Genomic DNA, 18,150 nt, shown 5'->3' on the forward strand with positions numbered 1-18,150 from the left:
TTTCGCTTCTCGGCCTTTTTTCGGTTCACTGTCCGGGTCCATTCCTACTCTGCCAACAGGGCGCCACAATCATGCCGTCCCTTTTGCGATGTGTACTTTGAGAGCTGTGTAAGTTCCCCTTAGCCTCCCCGATCGATCGAGAGGAAAGAAGGTTGGAAGTTTATCGCGCTGTCGAGCGTCACTGCAGTCCACTTTCCCCTCCCTTTACGATCTGGAACCTTGCGCTAAATTGTGCTTGCGACAGGTTACACGATACCTCGGTCTATGTCGGTTTGGATCTAATGAAGATGACAGCATACCCACCTTGAGACTTTTGCCACCTTTCATACCGGGCACTTGAAGGTGGGACCCATCAGCTTAGAGCTGAAGTACACAAAGCGACCAGCTCCCGAGGTCCTAGATGGGTCCGAGGCTAAAAGTACAGTACGTATGTACATCTTCGGCTTTACTGTCGGCGGCAAGATTACCGATCTAAACTTCTTTATGGCATTATATAGGATCGGGAGATTGTTCTCCAGATCCTATGCATACATCGACACTAGATTTGACAGGTACTTTTGTGCAATGCAGCTGTGACGCGATCCGAACTCCAGACCTGACCTTGCATATCTCGTTTCTGTCTAGTGTGTACCAGATAGAGACAAATCCTGGGAGCTGGGAGCTGGTCCGGCAGCTGAATGGGATATCCGCGCTCCAATCAGAAGAGTGAATCGCCTGTTTCTCGGGGGCCCCACTGGGGGAGCCGCGGAACAGCAGTCCAGTTCCACGGTACTAAGTTAAGGATATTATGGAGTACATTAGTGTCTACAGTAAATAGAATGTGTATGGGAATTACATCTGTTTAACCAACAGGAACGATCGCCCTAATTCCCAGTGGCAAACGGAAAGTAATCCGGTGCCGCGGTGACGGGAATGAAACAAAAGTTCCGCGGAGTGGACACGAATCACATCTCGTCTTTGCAAGGATTTTCACACTATCGATTCCCCTTTTGATCATGTGAGCACCCCTGCCTCTCTTCTCTGTTCCCACTTCCTTGCCCTAGCCGAGTTCCGCGGACTTTTGGTCTCTCAGCTGGACCTGTACAATTGCACATGTACTTTTTTTCGCCTTGCTGATTCATTGATTCTGGGCTCTTCGGAAATGCTCGATGTGATTAAGAGGATTTCCCCTGCAGCGGTCTAGACAAATTCCTCGATCTGGTGGTCACGTGTGCAGCCTTGGTTGCTTCTGTCGAATAGTACACGCTAGATGTCTGTCCCTACAGAGGGGGAATTGACTTTAGCTTGGGAGTGTCAATTGAATTTTGGGAGCCATTGACTTGTCGATTTACAATTTCATTAGTCTATGCAACCCCTATCCTATCTTCTTGATGACTATGCTCCACTTGAAGTAGAATATACATCTAAAGTCCACTGGATGAAGTTTTCCACTGTACATGACTATCTTTTAGCGGAGTGATTCAAATCAAAAGCAAATCCTACCCTAAGCTGCTTCAGGTATGCATATCAACTCTATACCTAAGCCACCTCATCTAGGAAGTAGGCCACCGTATAGTACAGTACGTCCCTAGTCAAGCATGTCAGAAAGCCACTCAATAGGCACTCAAGCCCTAGGCGCAAAAGGCAGACTAAATGCATGATTTCCTGCATACAACGCGAAGTTTCAACTGTCGATCGAAGACGAACGTCTAAAAAGTACCGCCACCGATTTTCGTCAGATAGAACCTAGATGAACAGTAGAACATGCATGAACACCTCAAGCCGAGCCGACCAACAAAAGTACAGGAACAAGACCTTTGCCCTGGAATAGTACTTTTGTGAGCAGGGAGCTAAGGGATGATCGACCTCCTAACATGTGTGCACTAAATGTGACAGCGGATCACAGACTCCTGCCTGTGATGAGCCTGACATTAGAGGCAAGCGCGTCAGGCCAATCAACACAGACAACAGAACCTTCTATGATACATCCCCGATACGAGCTCCTACACGTCAATCATTGAAAAAGGAAGGTTTATTCACACTCCCGTTCTTATCATGTTGTACAGATTTAGCTTCCCTGTTGATACTTATTCCAAATCCTATCCTTGTACCACCCCCGGTCTAAGTTCATTACGAAGCCTGGTCGTAGTTACGTGTCCCGTTCGTGTCGTACTTGATGTCACTTGAAATACTCGTCGACTACGACGCCAGTGACTGGTACTGGCAATGCAATTTGATGTATCTTGTCCTACGCAGGCACTAATCGCCTGTCTGGGGGTGTCGTTCGCTCGAATAGATATATTGTAGACTTATTTCAGGGCACCGTGACATCTCGGGTTATGGGTTATGTCGCTCGCCTTGGGTGGAAATAACGGGTAGGGGTAGATACTTGATTGTGGCTCAACACAATTAGAAAAGCAGCATCTACTCAAGCTTCTATCTAGTCTTTATTCATATGCATACACAATAATAATGGACCATATAATCGTAATGCTCCACGCTGAAAAGTAGTCAACCGCGCCGTTTCTAGGTCCTTTCTGGTCGAGTTGTTAGTTCTCTTGTTGATACAACTATCGGTGTTACATTCACTTAAGACTTCAAGAATTTTATCAGTTTCGAACGATATATATCCATACACACATTAGTGCTAGAGTTGTAGAAATTAGTTCGGATTGAGGAAAATAGCAAACATGTTTGACAGAAGCAACACGCCCTCTCCGGTCAGTCTAAGGCGATGGCTTGTTGCCAGTATATGAAAAGAATACTGCTCTCGTCATGTATACATATATCTCTGCGTAGTAAAAAGCGAGTGTATTGCCGGAGCAATCACCAGGGAGCCGGAAGGAGAAATTTGCATACATCTCTAAATATATATATTCATATTTCTAGGCACAAGGTGAAGAGTCTAACAAAAGACCTTTTGTCCTCATATTGCGGAGGAGAATCACCGGCTGCGCGACCACGGTGTTCCCTCTGTTTGGAAACGATAGTTGGTTCTCACTTCGTTCTTTTCTGAGAGGAGGGACAAGTTTCTCAGCGGGCTCTTGAGGTCCACGGCCTTTATCACGACCACGAATAATATTTTATACCTTCCGCACTCCTTGAATGAGCCTGTGCGGTTGCTCTTAGGCCATCATTCTGCCCCGAAATACTATTGTTTTTCCAACAGCACGAATTTTTCCTTCGAGATCCTGGATAGTATTTCTTGTTGACAATACGAGTGTCTTTATCTCGTCAAGTTGCGCTCCAATCCTACGCATTCGCGCATCGGTCAATTCCAGCTGCTCAATGAGCATATGCAAATTGCAACGGAAGTTACCGGATCCATCGAGGCGAGAAGCTTTGCCGGTAGAAGATGACTGCTTGTTTGATGAAGATGCCATAGTACAGACTTAGGAAACCTGGTGGATGTCGAAGCAAGCGAGGCTCCATGAGATGGAATGATAAATGTCATTCAATCTTCCAGTGGGTCATAAATAACCCTACAATGTAATCTTTAGGATCTATGTTTGATTCTGAGGATTCCAAAGTTGTGACCGGCATCTACCGAGGTAAACTGCAGCACAGTAGCAGATACCACGGTAATAACAATAGAGATAGAGCAGAAGAAAAGGAATCAATGCAAGTCTTTAATGATCTGTATCTAAAGAATGTAGTCCCGGAGCAAACAACTACGTCAGAATCCAATCAAACAAACTGAAGCACACCGTTTTTGCATTGCTGTATGTTGGCCACTCACCGTAACACTTGTCCAGCCTTAGCGCGATTATGGGTATATCCAATTCGGAATCAAATCAGCTAATCTCCTCAAAGAAGAGTCCAAGTCAGTCCGTTGGTCCTTGTTTCGATAGGGTGGCCTGGGAGTCACAGCGGCAACGTGCAGACGAGACAGGGGTAGCTGTCATAGCCCTACATTTGTCATATGCTGATGCCCAACGGCGTTTGTACAATTCATACTTGAAATTTCTGAAGTAGGGTGTCGATGAGGCGGTGGCAAGTTACGGGAAGATGCAGTTGAGTATTGGCTGCTTTATTTTTGGCAAACGTCTGCAATATGAAACCGGTTTCTCCTATGTGAAGATCATATGATTCCTGTTTGAAGTTGCAGAAAGGGACTAGCGGTCGGATAAAGGAAAAGAAAAGTCTGAAATCTTAATCGACTTTACAGCCTAGGAAGTATAGACTTGATAGGCCTTTATTATGCACCATTGGTAACGGTATAGATGGCTTATCGTCATGTGACCTTATCGTATTGGAGAAATCCGCTGAAGTCATAACCTGGAATTCACTCCAACGTCAATTGTCTGCAATAGCTCATTTTCTTTCCCACCTTACCCGCACTGCCAGGAGTTGCTTCCAATTACAGAGTTTCTCCGCAGAATGAGCGCGAGATAGCCGGTCACACAACATGGCGCACGCACGACCTTGTTTTTTCCTGCCTGTACGACCATTCCTTTCAAGACAAGCAAGTTGCAGTCGCATATTGCTACAATACCCACAAAAAGCATGCATTGCGCGATATCGCTTGCAAAGCACCAAGACAGACACCGCCGATCCTCCGCCTAATGACGAGGTTGTGCCCGACGAGCCATCACCAGACCTGTCGCATCTGAACCCCCCTCCGGAGGATTACTCGCGTTTCATTTTTCAGGACAAATGTCGGGTGACTATGCATGCCGGGTCTGGTGGCCACGGCTGTGTCTCATATCTCCGTGAGAAATATGTCGAAGAGGGACCGCCCAATGGCGGTGACGGTGGTAGCGGAGGAGGTATCTACATCCAGACTGTCGAAGGTTTGACCAGTCTCCACAAGCTGGCTCGCCGAGGTGTTCTAAGAGCTAGTCGAGGTAGAAATGGACAAGGCAAAAGTAAGGGTGGAAAGCGAGGTGATGATGTGCTCATTCAAGTTCCCGTTGGCACTGTGGTTCGGGAAATCAGCCGTCACGACCCAGTAGAGGAGGCATGGGCGCGCATTAGGGAGGAAGAAGAGGCATCCAAGGTCTCCAAGGAGGAGCAGGAAATGTTTGGAAATCCCAATGACCTTGAAGGTCTAGAAGATGGTCCGCGTGAGACGGACGAGCCGGAATTCAACTCCATTCGGCACGACCGCTGGGTGCTTCACCCTTCCTCGAAACCATCCGACTTCCTCATGGTGCAGTTTCCGAAATCATATCCTCGGAGACAGAATATAGCAGCGATGGAACCAAAGGCACCGATCTGGCTGGACCTCTCGAAGCCCATGGATAAGCCTTTGCTTCTGGCTGCGGGTGGTGCTGGCGGGCTGGGGAACCCGCACTTTTCTACGCGCACAATGGGACGGCCGAAGTTCGCTTCTCGTGGTGAAGGCGGAATGACATTAGAACTCGACTTTGAGCTCAAGCTTCTTGCAGATGTTGGACTAGTTGGGAAACCCAACGCTGGCAAGAGTACGCTGCTCCGCTCCTTGACCAACAGTCGGACACGCGTTGGAAACTGGGAGTTCACTACGCTTTCCCCTCATATTGGAACAGTGATTACCGATGACATGAAGGGCCGTCCACTTGTCGAGTCAAAGGCTCGTCGGACCCACTTTACTATTGCCGATATTCCCGGCTTGGTGGAAGACGCTCATCTTGACCGAGGACTTGGCCTTGGATTCCTTCGTCATATTGACCGCGCTGGTATTCTAGCCTTTGTGGTCGATCTCAGCCATGGTGACCCCGTGCAGGAACTGAAGAAGCTGTGGCACGAGCTTGGAGAGTACGAGCGAGTGCGCGATATGGATCCCAACTCTGCTGAAGATGACAGCGTGATTGACTGGAATCCTTTTAGCAACGAGGATCCGGAACCTGCAAAGAATCCATTCAGAGAGCCTAGCAGTGTGACATTAAACACCAATCCTGATGGCTCTCTGCCTCGATTGATGATGACGCCTCTTCACCTCAAGCCCTGGTTTGTGGTGGCTACCAAAGCAGACTTGGAAAACACCCAGGATCAATACCGAGCTCTACAGGAATATCTGTCGGCTGTACAAAATGGATTGGTTGAGCATCCATCTGGCCATGATAAGGCATGGAAGGAAAAGATTTGTGCTGTTCCCGTTAGTGCCAGAAGAGGCGAAGGTGTATCTCGCATTCCCAAGTTGGTGATGGAGCTTCTAGAGTGAAGCGTCTGTATATTATTTTAGACAGTCAGCTGCGTGAACCAAATGTATCATAACAATCATAACACATGGAAGGCTTTTCCGACGGTGTTTGATGTTTGGCTGTTCACTTCGGTGATCATCCCGAGATTCATAGATGCAGGGTAAGTCACAGCGGAGAAGGTAAGCCACAGCGCAACCACATCTCCCGACTTCTCCACTCTAAAAGTGAAGATCCCACGTTGTATGGAACAAGATAACATCATTGCATGACCCAATAGCCTTTGTTGCTTTGATGACATGACTTGGCGAACCTAACAGTAGTCGGTATCTCGTGCATGGCGTCGCGATAGGGAAAGGAAGGAGGGGCCGCCTCAGAATCAAAAGGGCCGCGTCTACTCTTTGACTGGGAGTCACCCCTTAAACACCTTTCCATTCTTCAATCCCATAGAGCTGTCATCCTATATAGCTTGTCATCAATCGGGCTTTGGCTCTTTCTCCCCACAACATCACATACTTCACGATGTCGAGAACTGTCACCACAGTCGACCTGTCAAACACCGCAAGCGCCTACTACGCCCCGGCGACTGTCGCTCCGGCAGGCAAACTTATTCATGTTGCCGGTCAACCGGGAAGCTTGAAGGATGGATCAATCCCCAGCAACTATGAGTCGCAGATTCACCTGGCTCTGCTCAACCTTCGCAAGATTATCGTTGCCGCAGGATCTTCTACTGAGAATATTGTGAAACTGAATCTTTTCATTGTGAACTATGACGCCGCCAACCGAAAGCATACACGCCATATCCAGAGCTTCTTGAGAGGCCACCGACCAGCAATCACTCTTGTCCCTGTGCCACAGCTTGCAGTACCATCGTGGCTGTTCGAAATCGATGCTATTGTTGCACTCCCGGAGCCATCGCTTCCTCCTGCACTGCCCAATGTAAATCAGACCGTGGACGTTGTCATCATTGGTGCCGGCCTGGCTGGTCTGACCGCTGCGCATGATATCCTGCGTGGCGGTCTATCCTGCGTCATTCTTGAGGCGCGGGACCGTGTTGGTGGCAAGACGTGGAGCGTACCACTTAGGGACGGCGGTACTATTGATCTTGGAGCTGCTTGGATCAATGACACAAACCAGAGCAAGGTCTATGCCCTTGCGAAGCGTTACGGCGCAGAGGTCATTGAGCAGAATACGCGGGGAAATGCCGTTCTAGAAGACTTTCATGGTAAATGCACAGCCTTTGCCTATGGAGAACTTCCAAACGTAAGGATGCACCAGAGCCCAGTTTGATGTTCTAGTTTCTGACTTTGAGAGACAGTTTGATGAAAACACTCGGCAACATTTGGCACAGATTCGCGACATGTGCGAGGCAGATTGCCAGGCCCTTGACACATGGAGACCCGATGACAGTTCTCTGGATTCTCTCACATTTGAGGCTTACTTGCGGTCCCGGGGTGCTAGCGAAGTTGCACTTGCTACGGCCATAGTCTGGACACGGGCCATGCTGGGCCAGGACCCTCGCGATATCTCCGCTCTTTACTTTTTGAACTACTGCAAGTCTGGCGGAGGTCTGCTGCAGATGAGATCCGATCGCAAGCATGGAGGTCAGTACCTGCGAATCCGCCAAGGTACCCAGGCTTTCTCCCTAGGATTAGCCTCTTCGCTACCCGAGGGTATCATAAAGCTCTCCGCCCCTGTGCACTCAGTTGTACAGAGCGGCGACCAGTCGATCAAGGTGCAAGCAGGCGGCGCAGTATATGCTGCTCGGAAGGTTATCACCACTGTCCCCAGCCCTGCTTTGAAGAGTATTGCTTTCCACCCTAAGTTGCCCCCCGCAAAGCAGGTCTGGGCCGAGTCGACCACGTATGGATACTACACTAAAGCCATGATGGAGTTCCGCTCTCCCTTTTGGGAGAAGAAGGGCTTCTGCGGTCTTGCGCAATCATTTATTGGCCCGGCCAGCGTGGTTCGGGAGACCTGTAGTCCCGAGGATCGGAAGTACGTCCTTACATGCTTCCTGTCTGGCGATCCCGGACGGGCCTGGGCAGCACTTTCTACTCCAGAGCGTGAGCGCAGTCTTCTGAAACAACTTGAGAAGCTCTTCGCAGATGGCGGATTACAGCGAGAGTTTGTGCAAATGACAACCTACGAATGGGTGCATGATGAGTGGGCTGGCTGGGGCTGCCCATGCACAGCGCTCACTCCGGGTGTCATTGCTAATCTTGGTGGCGATGCTCTACGTGAAAGCTGTGGAAGCTTGCACTTTGCTGGCACGGAGACTGCGGGTGAGTGGAAGGGCTATATGGAGGGTGCTATTCGGAGTGGTGAGAGAGCCGCTGCCGAGGTTATCAAGAGCTTGCAAACTGGTATTATTGCTCGCCTGTAAGTTTAGTCCAGTCAGATATATCCTTTTACCAATTGCGAAAATGAAACCGTAGAAGTTTCGCTACAAATAAACATAACATTTGCTGGATCTATGAACCGCGTGAAACCTAACAATATTGAAGTTCCGATGAAAGTAAAAGCACAAATATGTCTCCTAATTCTGTTCCTAAACTAGATAGTATTCAAGTGAAAATCACCTATAGAGAGCATAAAATACATGAAGTCAAGTTGCCCCTCTATGTTGATCCTCATTATGGAGCATCTAATTGGCTCCGCTGTGACTTTCCTTTCTCGATGTGCTCCATATTCTCGGCGTCTTCCCCCTCCGCTATCTACACTTTTCATTTTAAGGCATTCGATGCCGTAAACATGAAGAGGGGAAGATAATTGCAATCATCCTGCAAATCCTTATAGCAGCCACTTCATCTCGCCTCTCTCCCTTCAAAGAATTTTACAGTCCCCACAAACATTGTATTCTCCAAATCGCACCAATGGCACAGGAAAAAGCTCGAGTCCTCATTGTCGGCACTGGAGGTGTCGGCACTATGTCTGCCTATGCGCTGATGCAAGCTGGCAAGGCCGACGTCACAGCAGTGATGCGATCAAATTACGATGCCGCCGTGAAGAACGGAATCAGCATTGATTCCATCCAGTACGGACATGAGATTAAGGGATTCCGCCCAACAACTAGTAAGCTCCGATAAGCGGCCGTACAAACCACAGCACTTTATAGCAAAGACTGACCACACCCTCAGTCGTCAAGAGTGTCCCCAACGTCGCAAAAGAAGGCCTCAAGCCATTCGACTTCATCCTAGTAACAACCAAGAACATCCCAGACGTGTCGCCAACAGTAGCAGACATCATCGAGCCAGCCGTGACACCCGGCAAGACAGCCATCGTGCTCTCACAGAACGGCCTCAACATTGAAAAGCCAATTATCCCCCGCTTCCCTAACAACCCAGTCATTAGCAGCGTATCCACCGTCGGCGCAACAGAGCGCGCATACGCCGACGTCTTCCACGACGACCCAGACGCGCAAAAGATCGGCCCATTCCAAAACCAATCTGTTCCCCAACAAATCGCGGAAGACGCAGCAAAGAGCTACATCAATATTTACAACCCGGATGGAAAATTAGAGGTAGTCTACGACGCCGATGTCCAGCGCGCCCGCTGGCGTAAACTCCTCTATAACGGCTCCTTCAATCCAATCGCTACCATTCTGCGCATGGATACCCGACGTATGCGCATGAGCCAACATGTTATCGATGACCTGGTTCTTCCCATTATGTTCGAGGTGCTTGCTGCTGCGCGCGCTTGTGGCGTGACGGAACTTACGGATGATCTTCCTGGCAAGGTTATCTTCAATGACGACATGCAGTTTGAGTTTAAGCCGTCTATGTGTCAGGATATTGAGAAGGGGAATCTGTTCGAGCTGGAGAATATTGTCGGTGAGCCTTTGCGTGAGGGGGAGACTCATGGTGTTGCTATGCCTACTCTTCGCACTGTTTACGGTATTCTTAAGGGGTTGCAGCTTCAGGTTAAGGAGGGTAAGGGGCTTTGGGAGCCTAAGTTTACTCGTGATAACCCTTACAAATAGGTTATTTTGGGTTTGAACTTAGAGTAAATGCCATGCCAATGTATAGAACTTTGATATTATTCATAGATTTTGATATAGTCTTTGGGTGAATCAGCGCACAAGAAACGAGAGCTAAATATATGTTACTCGCGTATACACTTGGTTAATATAACCCGATTGTCTGGGCCAGTGGCCTGTTTGGAGAGGACTGAGTCATTCTGCCCTCTTCTGCTCATGGGCTTTGAAGTGCCTTCGTAAATTACGCCGAGTTGAATAAGTGCAGATTAGCTTTGCCATGTCAAAAGGAAATATATGATACATGAAATAATTGCCAGATGATATGTTATGATAGCTAAATTGATGCGAACTTATGCCCAATCGTCTATTCAAATTATGTCCATCCGTTCTAACTGAACAGTTCGTTAACCTAAAAGCAAAAGCGCTAATTTACAACTTCAGCAGGCGACCATCAGACTGCAAAAGCGAAATGGAGACTCTCTTAATCTCAGAGACGTTTCGGCAACTGCAGTGATGTTAGCAACGTTAAAGCAAAGCCTAAAATTATAAGATTTAAAACTTACCCAGCCAACGCCATGCAAGTTCTGAATTCATCGTAAAGCAAGTTGAGAGCCAGTTCAACACCCTTTTGGCCATCATACTTCACGTGGTTGAATTTCAGTAAACAATATTTTAGTTTAACCACAAGAGAGACGGGGAACTCACAGCCAAGCCCCATATTGCCGGTCGTCCGGCAAGACAGAAGTCGGCTCCAAGAGCCAATGCCTTGAAAATATCAGTACCACGACGGATACCGCCGTCGACGGCAATAGGTATTTTGCCCTTTGCGACGGGAACAACTTCACGGAGGACGTCAAGAGAAGAAGGAACACTATCAAGCTGGCGTCCACCGTGGTTTGAGATGATGATTCCATCAAAACCGTGCTTAATCGCGAGCTCAGCATCAGCTGCGGTATAAACTGCACAGGAAAAAAAGCGAAAGACGTTAGCTTCCTTAAGTAGCAAGGCTTTCCTAGGTGTAGATGTTTATTGCTTACTTCCCTTGCCCCAGATCTGCATGTTGGTGTGCTTGCGGAAGAAGGGTATCATGTCAGGCCATTCAAGAGTGTCATCTATCATTTAGACATGTTGGTCAATCGGGACAATTCCTGATATTACCCCAAAGACAATTACCATAAGCCATCACTTCATCGCCATCCTCGAGGTTGGTGACATCGACACCAGGGAACAGATTAGGGTATTCCATGCCCTTGGGCACCGCAAACTTGTTACGGAATTCATTCAGTCTGCGACCAAGATAGGGAACGTCGAGAGTGACAAAGAGTGCCTTGAAGCCCGCAGCTAGAAGTAAGAGTCAGCGATATATCATAGTACTTGTGTGTCAGATAAGGAAATGAACTCACCCTCCGCTCGCTTGATCATCTGGATCATCGCGGCCTTATTCTTGAGAAGACTCATCTGAATAACATAGGGATTACCAGTGCCTTGTGCAATTACCTTTTCCAGCTCGATACAGGAGTAATTTGATAATCCCATCAATGTATTGTTAGCAGCACAAGCTTTGGACGTGCCGATCTCGCCGTCGGGATGCGCCAGCGTCTGCATGGCCGTTGGCGAAAATCCGAAGGGAAATTTAACCTTTGTGTCGAAGATGTGAGTGCTGGCATCCAGGCCTGAGAGGTTTCGCAGCACTCGGGGGCGGATCATGTAGCGGTCGTATGCCGATTCATTCAACCGCAATCTGTGCGATAAATCAGTCAGAGCGAAATGCCCGCGGGGTGAGGATGAGGTGTAAGCCTACGTGATGAGATCCATGGCGCCCTCATTATAATACTCTGCGAAGTATATCAGCATCCTCTTTGATCTGATTTTTGGAAGTGTAGCACTTACCGCGATAGGCCTTTTCCAATTTCTCGGAGCCGAGGCGTTCCAAGTCTTTGATGCAGTAGACCTGCTGGTCGAGGGTTCTTTGGCGGTTGGCCATTGTGAAGCAGATCAAAAGCTAGAGGGTAGAGAGCAGTAGTTGAGACACGTTTAAGATGGAATAAATGGTAATTGTGTCGACGAAGTCCGAGATAGAGCTCGAATGTCATAAGTGGATATTCCGCTATAACCTTCCTATTCCCCGAGAACTGAGACTTGGCATTTCCCCGGAGATCATTAGCTTCGGACTATATTTTTATTACTAAATAAGTGATTTGATGGTAACTTGAGCACGTAGTTCCGGTTTCATTTTGACATTATGTTTAATTTCGTTGTGCGTTGGATTTTTTGAAGTCTTTAACATGCACCCGGACACAATATACTTCTCACCTGCACTTGAGAATCAACTCTCACTACACGCACCGTTTACTAATTTTTGGAAGGAGTGCCGAAGATGCTTTTGCATTGAGTTATATTAACAAGGTTTAACCATATCATTTGGTTGAGCTAAAAATTTGAAAATTCGCTATCCAAGCTGGTATTACAGGCACAGGGAGCCTGACGAGACTTTCACATTATCAAAGAAATTACTTCTGGTTATAGAAACTTACAGTACAATTTACTACGCCAAAAACATAAAAGGTGGATGGTTTTTAACAGAAAAAGGAAATCATACAATGTACTGTGGCTTGTTTCTTGGCTTGTAAATGCAGTAGAACATAACAGCGCGAAAGATTGTGTTTGAATCACCCAAAGATCGATTCATAGCAAACGGTCATCTAGAAGACCTCGAAATTGCGTTTCTCTACTAAGCCTTGCACAACTCTCCGTTCGACTTCCAGACCTCGTACTCGAAGTCGGGCTGGAATTCAGTGTAGAGGGTTTCCTGCATTGAAGATCGTTAGCAAATCATTTTTTTCCAATATTCGGAGCCTCACACAGACCGATCACTTACAGGGTCAGCATTAACTTTCGCAGTGAGCTCAGCTTCTTCCTCGCCCACAAAATTCTTGGGAAGACCAGTACTCTCCACCATAATCTGAATCTCACAAGAGCGCTCCGCAAGCGTGAACAAATACGCTGCCTCATCGACGGTTCCACCGGCAGTCAAAAGGCCGTGGTTCTGCAGCACAATCATTCGCGCCTTGTCACCCATCGCCTCGGCAATTCGCACGCCTTCCTCTGCCCCTAGGACAACACCACCGAAGGCCTTGTAGACCGCTTGCGTACCCCAGAGGATACAAGTGTCCTGGCTGATGATATCGAGCGGTCTGCCAAAGGTCGACCATGCCTTACCAGCCGGTGAATGGGTGTGACATGCAGCATGGATATCCGGTCGGGCACGATGGATCGCGCTATGGATCATGAAGCCAGCTGCATTCACGGCGGTTTTATTGCCGCCGATGACCTGACCGTTCGCATCGATCTGGACCATGTCGCTGGCCTTCAACATGCCAAAGTGTATCCCCATCCTGGAATCTCACGGATTGTGTTAGCCGGAGTCAAAACTAAGTACGAGGGCTTTCATCTTACGGGTTAATCCAGAAGGTCGTTGGGTCTACTGGGTCGCGCACGCTGATGTGACCACTTGTTCCCTCTGTGAAGCCCTTGCGGGCAAAAACGCGGAATGCGCCAGCCATGTGCTCGAGCTGCCACTGGCGCTTCTTGTAAGGGTCATCGATCTTTGGGATGCCTGGGAACTCATATCCGCCTGTTGCGAGGGCGGCATGGGCGCTTGTATCTTGCTCTGAGTCGGCCACAGTGGGCACAACAGATTGACTAACATCGATGGTCTGAGTAGTAGACATACTTGTCGATTGGAGATTTCGATTATCGGATGGTGTATTTGAAACAATTTTGGGCTCACGTCGTGTTGATTACAACAATTTCAGGTTACAGCGAGCGACCGGAAAACCCCCGAAGATGTTTCGCATTAAGATATCAAGTTGAGTATGGCAGTCACATCATAGCCTTCGGGTTTGCTCATTTTGGCGCTTGGATGATCATCAAGGAGACAGTTGCCAAGAATGGAAGTTGAGGCAAGTCTCCGCGCACATTTAGGAGTTCCGCTCCACTCCAAGATAAGCGTGGGTACCTCCCCGCCTCCGCTGAGAACTACCTTCTTGATTCTTCCTCTTTCCCTCTTCAGATTATATTTTTTTGAACTACGATTCGCTATTTGCCCTTGCGCATCACATTTGGACAACGTGGACAGTGTATAGTGGGTAATGGCCGGAATCCCATGCCTTCGCAAAACCGAAGGCAACCTCGGAAGCGCACGAAGACATTCACAGGGTGTTGGACATGTCGCACGCGCAAGATCAAGTGCGATGAGTCCAAGCCCTGTTGCCACCAATGCTTTGAGAAGGGCCTCAGCTGCGAGGGCTACACTGGCCGCCTGCAATGGCTCACACCAGTCACTGGCACGAATGACCATTGCGCGGATGAGGCGCAGGGACTTCCGCTTGGCCAGAACACAAGACGTCTCATGCCAGTAGGTGAGTAATTTGACATTTGTGACCGGGGTAGTCGTTCTGTTAATATGGAACTATCCGCTAATGCCCAGAAAAATTAGAACCGGTTCAACCTGTCTTGGGATGGAATCAAGTCGATGGGATCCTTCGCTACATTGATTCCCTGGAGTCTGTGGTCAACACCCGTAGTGAAGATGTCAGTGCCAACATCCAGAATTTTGGTGTCTTCAGTCTCCAACAGAACTCCTTGTTGGACTCTGTTCAAGAGCTCAGCCATACGAATACTCCCACAGTCAAGCCAGTCAGGCGACCGGGTGAATATGAATTCGTGGCGGACCCAGAGGTCATCTCTCTTGATTCTGCTGGTACGAACGATTATTCTGAACCCGAGGTAGCATGGGATCTATGCAAACTTCAGGGTCATGATTTTGCTTTGGAATTTCCCCATGCGGTTGATCCTGTAATACAGGCTCTTCCAAAAGTGACCCAGACCCTTCCAACCGATACCGTTCTGTTGCCGTCTGTCGGGTTTGAGGAAATATATACGCTGGCAGGCTTAAAATATGCCAATAATCGCCCTCGGGTGATGACACCGCCAGTTCAGTCCGTACCCAACACCTTGGAAGATCTGGTAGTCCCCTCACAAGAGCGATTCTTGATGGGGCACTATCGGAACAGGGTTGTGAATATATTTTGCGTAATTGACAATGCGAAAAGTCCATGGAAGACGATCCACCTCCCAAGTGTTCTCCAGTGTGCCGGTGAACTCAGCTTTGGAGGCACTACAACGAGAATTCGCAACGCGTTGCGAAACTCATTGCTGTCAATCAGCGCCTTTTATTTTTCGAATGATCTTCGAGCTAACCGCCGCAATGAAGAGGCCGAGAATTGGGGCACAATCGCTTCGAGATATCGCTGCGATGCTATCGGCCTCCTCAAATATGCCGTTGAGATTGATCTCTATGCTGAGGAAAAGCCGAGATATAAAGAATTTCTTGCTACGATGCTGTCTATGATCACGATTAATGTATATCATGCCTCTACCAGTAGGAAAAACGGAGTATACCTTGCTAAGTCAGTTCCTACAGGTCATGTCAGGAGACACACGGACTTGCAGTGTGCATCTAGATGGAGCAGAAAAACTCATCACCCATATGGCCACCCAAAAGTCCTCATTCTCCAGGAAAGCGCAGTCCCTTCATCGGATTTATCTTTATTTACGAGTGATATATGAGAGCACGTCTATCAGACGACAAAGTACTTCGGGCTCTCGGTTCGCGTCCTGGTTGGGTTCAGCAAAGACGGTCGGACCGCACCCAATACTCCCAAGCATCAATCCTTTCATCGAAGATGAAGACACCCCTCTGTCCATGCTGCCTATGGAGTGCACCGCACCACTTCAAACACCCTCCGCCAGAATTTCTGCATATGAATGTATCTATGGTATCCCTGAGAGCCTCCTTCTTCTACTCAAACAATCCATCGAAGTCATCGACGAAGTGAACCACCACCGTGCAGGAGGTGGAAACTCATACATACCGGATTACCTAAACCATATTTGCGACGTGCTTGAGCAAGAGATTATGGATTGGCCAATTGAAGAGCGTCTCAAGCGATGCAAGGAGGCCAAATATGGGATCAACGCCAACATTATCTATCACCAAACCCGAGCGTTCCTCAACGCTCTCATCATATACTTCTCCCAGAGCATCAGGCTATTAAACCATCGATATCTGAGACAATATGTGCAGAACATCCTTGAAAGCATTGAAGCAATCGAAGAACTGAAAGCTGAGACCAAGTTACTGGCTGCCCCACTCTTCTGGCCTGCTTTCATAGGTGCCACGGAGGCATTCGAGGCGCGACAGCAGGAGCGGTTCCGGCAGTGGTACAAACGTGCTGAAGTGTACGGAATGGAGTCTGTGAGGACTGGGATTCAAGTTTTACATGAAGTTTGGAGGCAGGGTCCTACGATAAGTCGGAATATACAGCCTAGTTGGTGTAGCATTGTAGAAAATACCGGGGCCTGTCTTATGTTAACATGAGAAAAGACCACAATATTCAATATAGCTCTTTTCATACGTGAGTGCATTGTCATAGTTCCCTTTCATCTGTTAAGACTACCCTACTGGCATATCTAACAGGGAATTCCGAATTAGGAGTTGATCAAGAATGATGTGGACAGTCTTCCGGTCCACCCAAATGGAAAACCGTAGCCTGCCTGCGTCGCTGACAACTTCCTTCTATTCCTTTCACGGAACCAGGAAGTGTCCCCACGTTCTATTTACTCTTATCGCCTCAGGTCGTCGTCATTCATCACGCTAGAGAATAAAATGACAACGCATACCCGGATACAAATGATACATTTGGATCCAGCAGCAGGCTACTTCACATAATGCGCGGGTTAAAGAACATTATGATCCAACGATCGCGGTGGGCGCAGACAGTTAGGTATACTTCCGGCCGTGCGCAATTCAGTAACCATACAAGACGAAACGCCAATCAGCCTCCTAATTCAACCCCGTCTGACTCCTTCCCAGGAGGTAACAATCCCCATGGGATGGCTGGCTTTCTAATTGCAGTGGTTGTAAGACTAGCAGGATATGGCATCTCCAGTCTCTCTATAAGGGGCGCGAATGCACCGAAAATCACCGAGGCTCCATAATCCTAATGCTAAAGAGAAGAGATACCCAAGCACTTTGCACTCCTCTATTACTAGAAGGTCTTACAGTGTACCGTACTCCGTACATGAAACGATAATCCATCAGCACTGTGTGATATTCGAGACTAAGATCGGCAATATACTCAAATCTTGGCAACGTCAGCTGAACGGATGCCTTGGCTGCAGTGGGGCGTTTCTCCATTTCTCCACCAAATCTAACATAACTTATAACGTTATCTTCAATGAACAATTAGCAAATTGATCCCCCTCGGGCCGAAAAACGAGCCGACAGTTGATAATAGATCCCACACTTTTCCCGAGACCCCCATTCCCTTCAAATTTTGGAACTGACACACTACCGATATAATGCGTCTAGCGATTGCAGAAGTGAATGTATATATCTCTAGAAAAATACTGAGCTCGGCGCTAGCGCGTACTTTTGAGGTCATTCATCTTCGTTGACAAATAGCGAATGGAATATCACATGACGGTTACGGGCTGACACGCTTTCACTTAAGCGACGCATAGCCCCTCCGCATACCCTGCAGGCGTTTTCTTCCCGACTTCTAAAACTCCTTGTGCTATGCTACCATTAGGACAATGAATTCCACAATATCTTTTCAGAATCCCAATTCTGGAATGCAAACAGGCATTAATAATGGCACAATAAATGCTCAGTTCAATCTTCATACAGGTAAATTGTGAAAGGTACAAAGTCAGAGGAACTTGATTGACCAAATGAAGACCCTCTGGATAAGCTACCGATTGCGAATGGGGCCGCGTTTGACTCTTACACGGATCGGCATGAAGATGAATGTCTCCCAGGCACTAGGACCGAGCTTCTCAACGAGATCGCAGAATGGGCTGTTTCACAGCACGGGAAGTATATTTTCTGGTTAAATGGGATGGCTGGGACAGGGAAATCGACAATTTCTCGCACTGTGGCAAAACGCTTCAAACAAGAGAAGATCCTTGGAGCAAGCTTCTTCTTTTAGAGGGGCGAGGGGGATA

General features: G+C 48.0%; 7 protein-coding genes across 7 annotated transcripts; 5 read left to right on the forward strand and 2 right to left on the reverse strand.

The window, feature by feature from the left end:
- Positions 1 to 4,387: 4,387 nt before the first annotated feature.
- On the forward strand, positions 4,388 to 6,124 carry N7446_001578 (GTP-binding protein Obg; the record flags this gene model as incomplete). Its single annotated transcript, XM_058510327.1, has 1 exon — positions 4,388 to 6,124. The coding sequence occupies one exon, from the start codon at positions 4,388 to 4,390 to the stop codon at positions 6,122 to 6,124; it is 1,737 nt and encodes a 578-aa protein (XP_058375863.1).
- A 499-nt stretch (positions 6,125 to 6,623) lies between these two features.
- Positions 6,624 to 8,487, forward strand: N7446_001579 (putative flavin-containing amine oxidase; the record flags this gene model as incomplete). Its single annotated transcript, XM_058510328.1, has 2 exons — positions 6,624 to 7,364; positions 7,420 to 8,487. 2 exons carry the CDS (start codon positions 6,624 to 6,626, stop codon positions 8,485 to 8,487), a joined length of 1,809 nt encoding a protein of 602 aa, XP_058375864.1.
- Positions 8,488 to 8,977: 490 nt separating this feature from the next.
- Positions 8,978 to 10,083, forward strand: N7446_001580 (ketopantoate reductase family protein; the record flags this gene model as incomplete). Its single annotated transcript, XM_058510329.1, has 2 exons — positions 8,978 to 9,176; positions 9,242 to 10,083. The coding sequence occupies 2 exons, from the start codon at positions 8,978 to 8,980 to the stop codon at positions 10,081 to 10,083; spliced, it is 1,041 nt and encodes a 346-aa protein (XP_058375865.1).
- A 426-nt stretch (positions 10,084 to 10,509) lies between these two features.
- N7446_001581 (alpha-hydroxy acid oxidase) lies at positions 10,510 to 12,064 on the reverse strand (the record flags this gene model as incomplete). The annotated part of the gene is made up of 8 exons (XM_058510330.1): positions 10,510 to 10,585; positions 10,644 to 10,720; positions 10,786 to 11,039; positions 11,118 to 11,192; positions 11,254 to 11,421; positions 11,484 to 11,821; positions 11,882 to 11,915; positions 11,971 to 12,064. The coding sequence occupies 8 exons, from the start codon at positions 12,062 to 12,064 to the stop codon at positions 10,510 to 10,512; spliced, it is 1,116 nt and encodes a 371-aa protein (XP_058375866.1).
- A 747-nt stretch (positions 12,065 to 12,811) lies between these two features.
- Positions 12,812 to 13,811, reverse strand: N7446_001582 (uncharacterized protein; the record flags this gene model as incomplete). Its single annotated transcript, XM_058510331.1, has 3 exons — positions 12,812 to 12,889; positions 12,959 to 13,475; positions 13,537 to 13,811. 3 exons carry the CDS (start codon positions 13,809 to 13,811, stop codon positions 12,812 to 12,814), a joined length of 870 nt encoding a protein of 289 aa, XP_058375867.1.
- A 434-nt stretch (positions 13,812 to 14,245) lies between these two features.
- On the forward strand, positions 14,246 to 16,522 carry N7446_001583 (Zn(II)2Cys6 transcription factor; the record flags this gene model as incomplete). The annotated part of the gene is made up of 3 exons (XM_058510332.1): positions 14,246 to 14,501; positions 14,570 to 15,504; positions 15,566 to 16,522. 3 exons carry the CDS (start codon positions 14,246 to 14,248, stop codon positions 16,520 to 16,522), a joined length of 2,148 nt encoding a protein of 715 aa, XP_058375868.1.
- A 1,217-nt stretch (positions 16,523 to 17,739) lies between these two features.
- N7446_001584 (uncharacterized protein) lies at positions 17,740 to 18,134 on the forward strand (the record flags this gene model as incomplete). Its single annotated transcript, XM_058510333.1, has 2 exons — positions 17,740 to 17,833; positions 17,884 to 18,134. The coding sequence occupies 2 exons, from the start codon at positions 17,740 to 17,742 to the stop codon at positions 18,132 to 18,134; spliced, it is 345 nt and encodes a 114-aa protein (XP_058375869.1).
- Positions 18,135 to 18,150: the final 16 nt, after the last annotated feature.

Source organism: Penicillium canescens (assembly GCF_028828765.1).
Source record: "Penicillium canescens strain IBT 15451 chromosome Unknown utg000002l_segment0_segment0, whole genome shotgun sequence".
In the NCBI taxonomy this organism is placed as follows: Eukaryota; Fungi; Ascomycota; class Eurotiomycetes; order Eurotiales; family Aspergillaceae; genus Penicillium; species Penicillium canescens.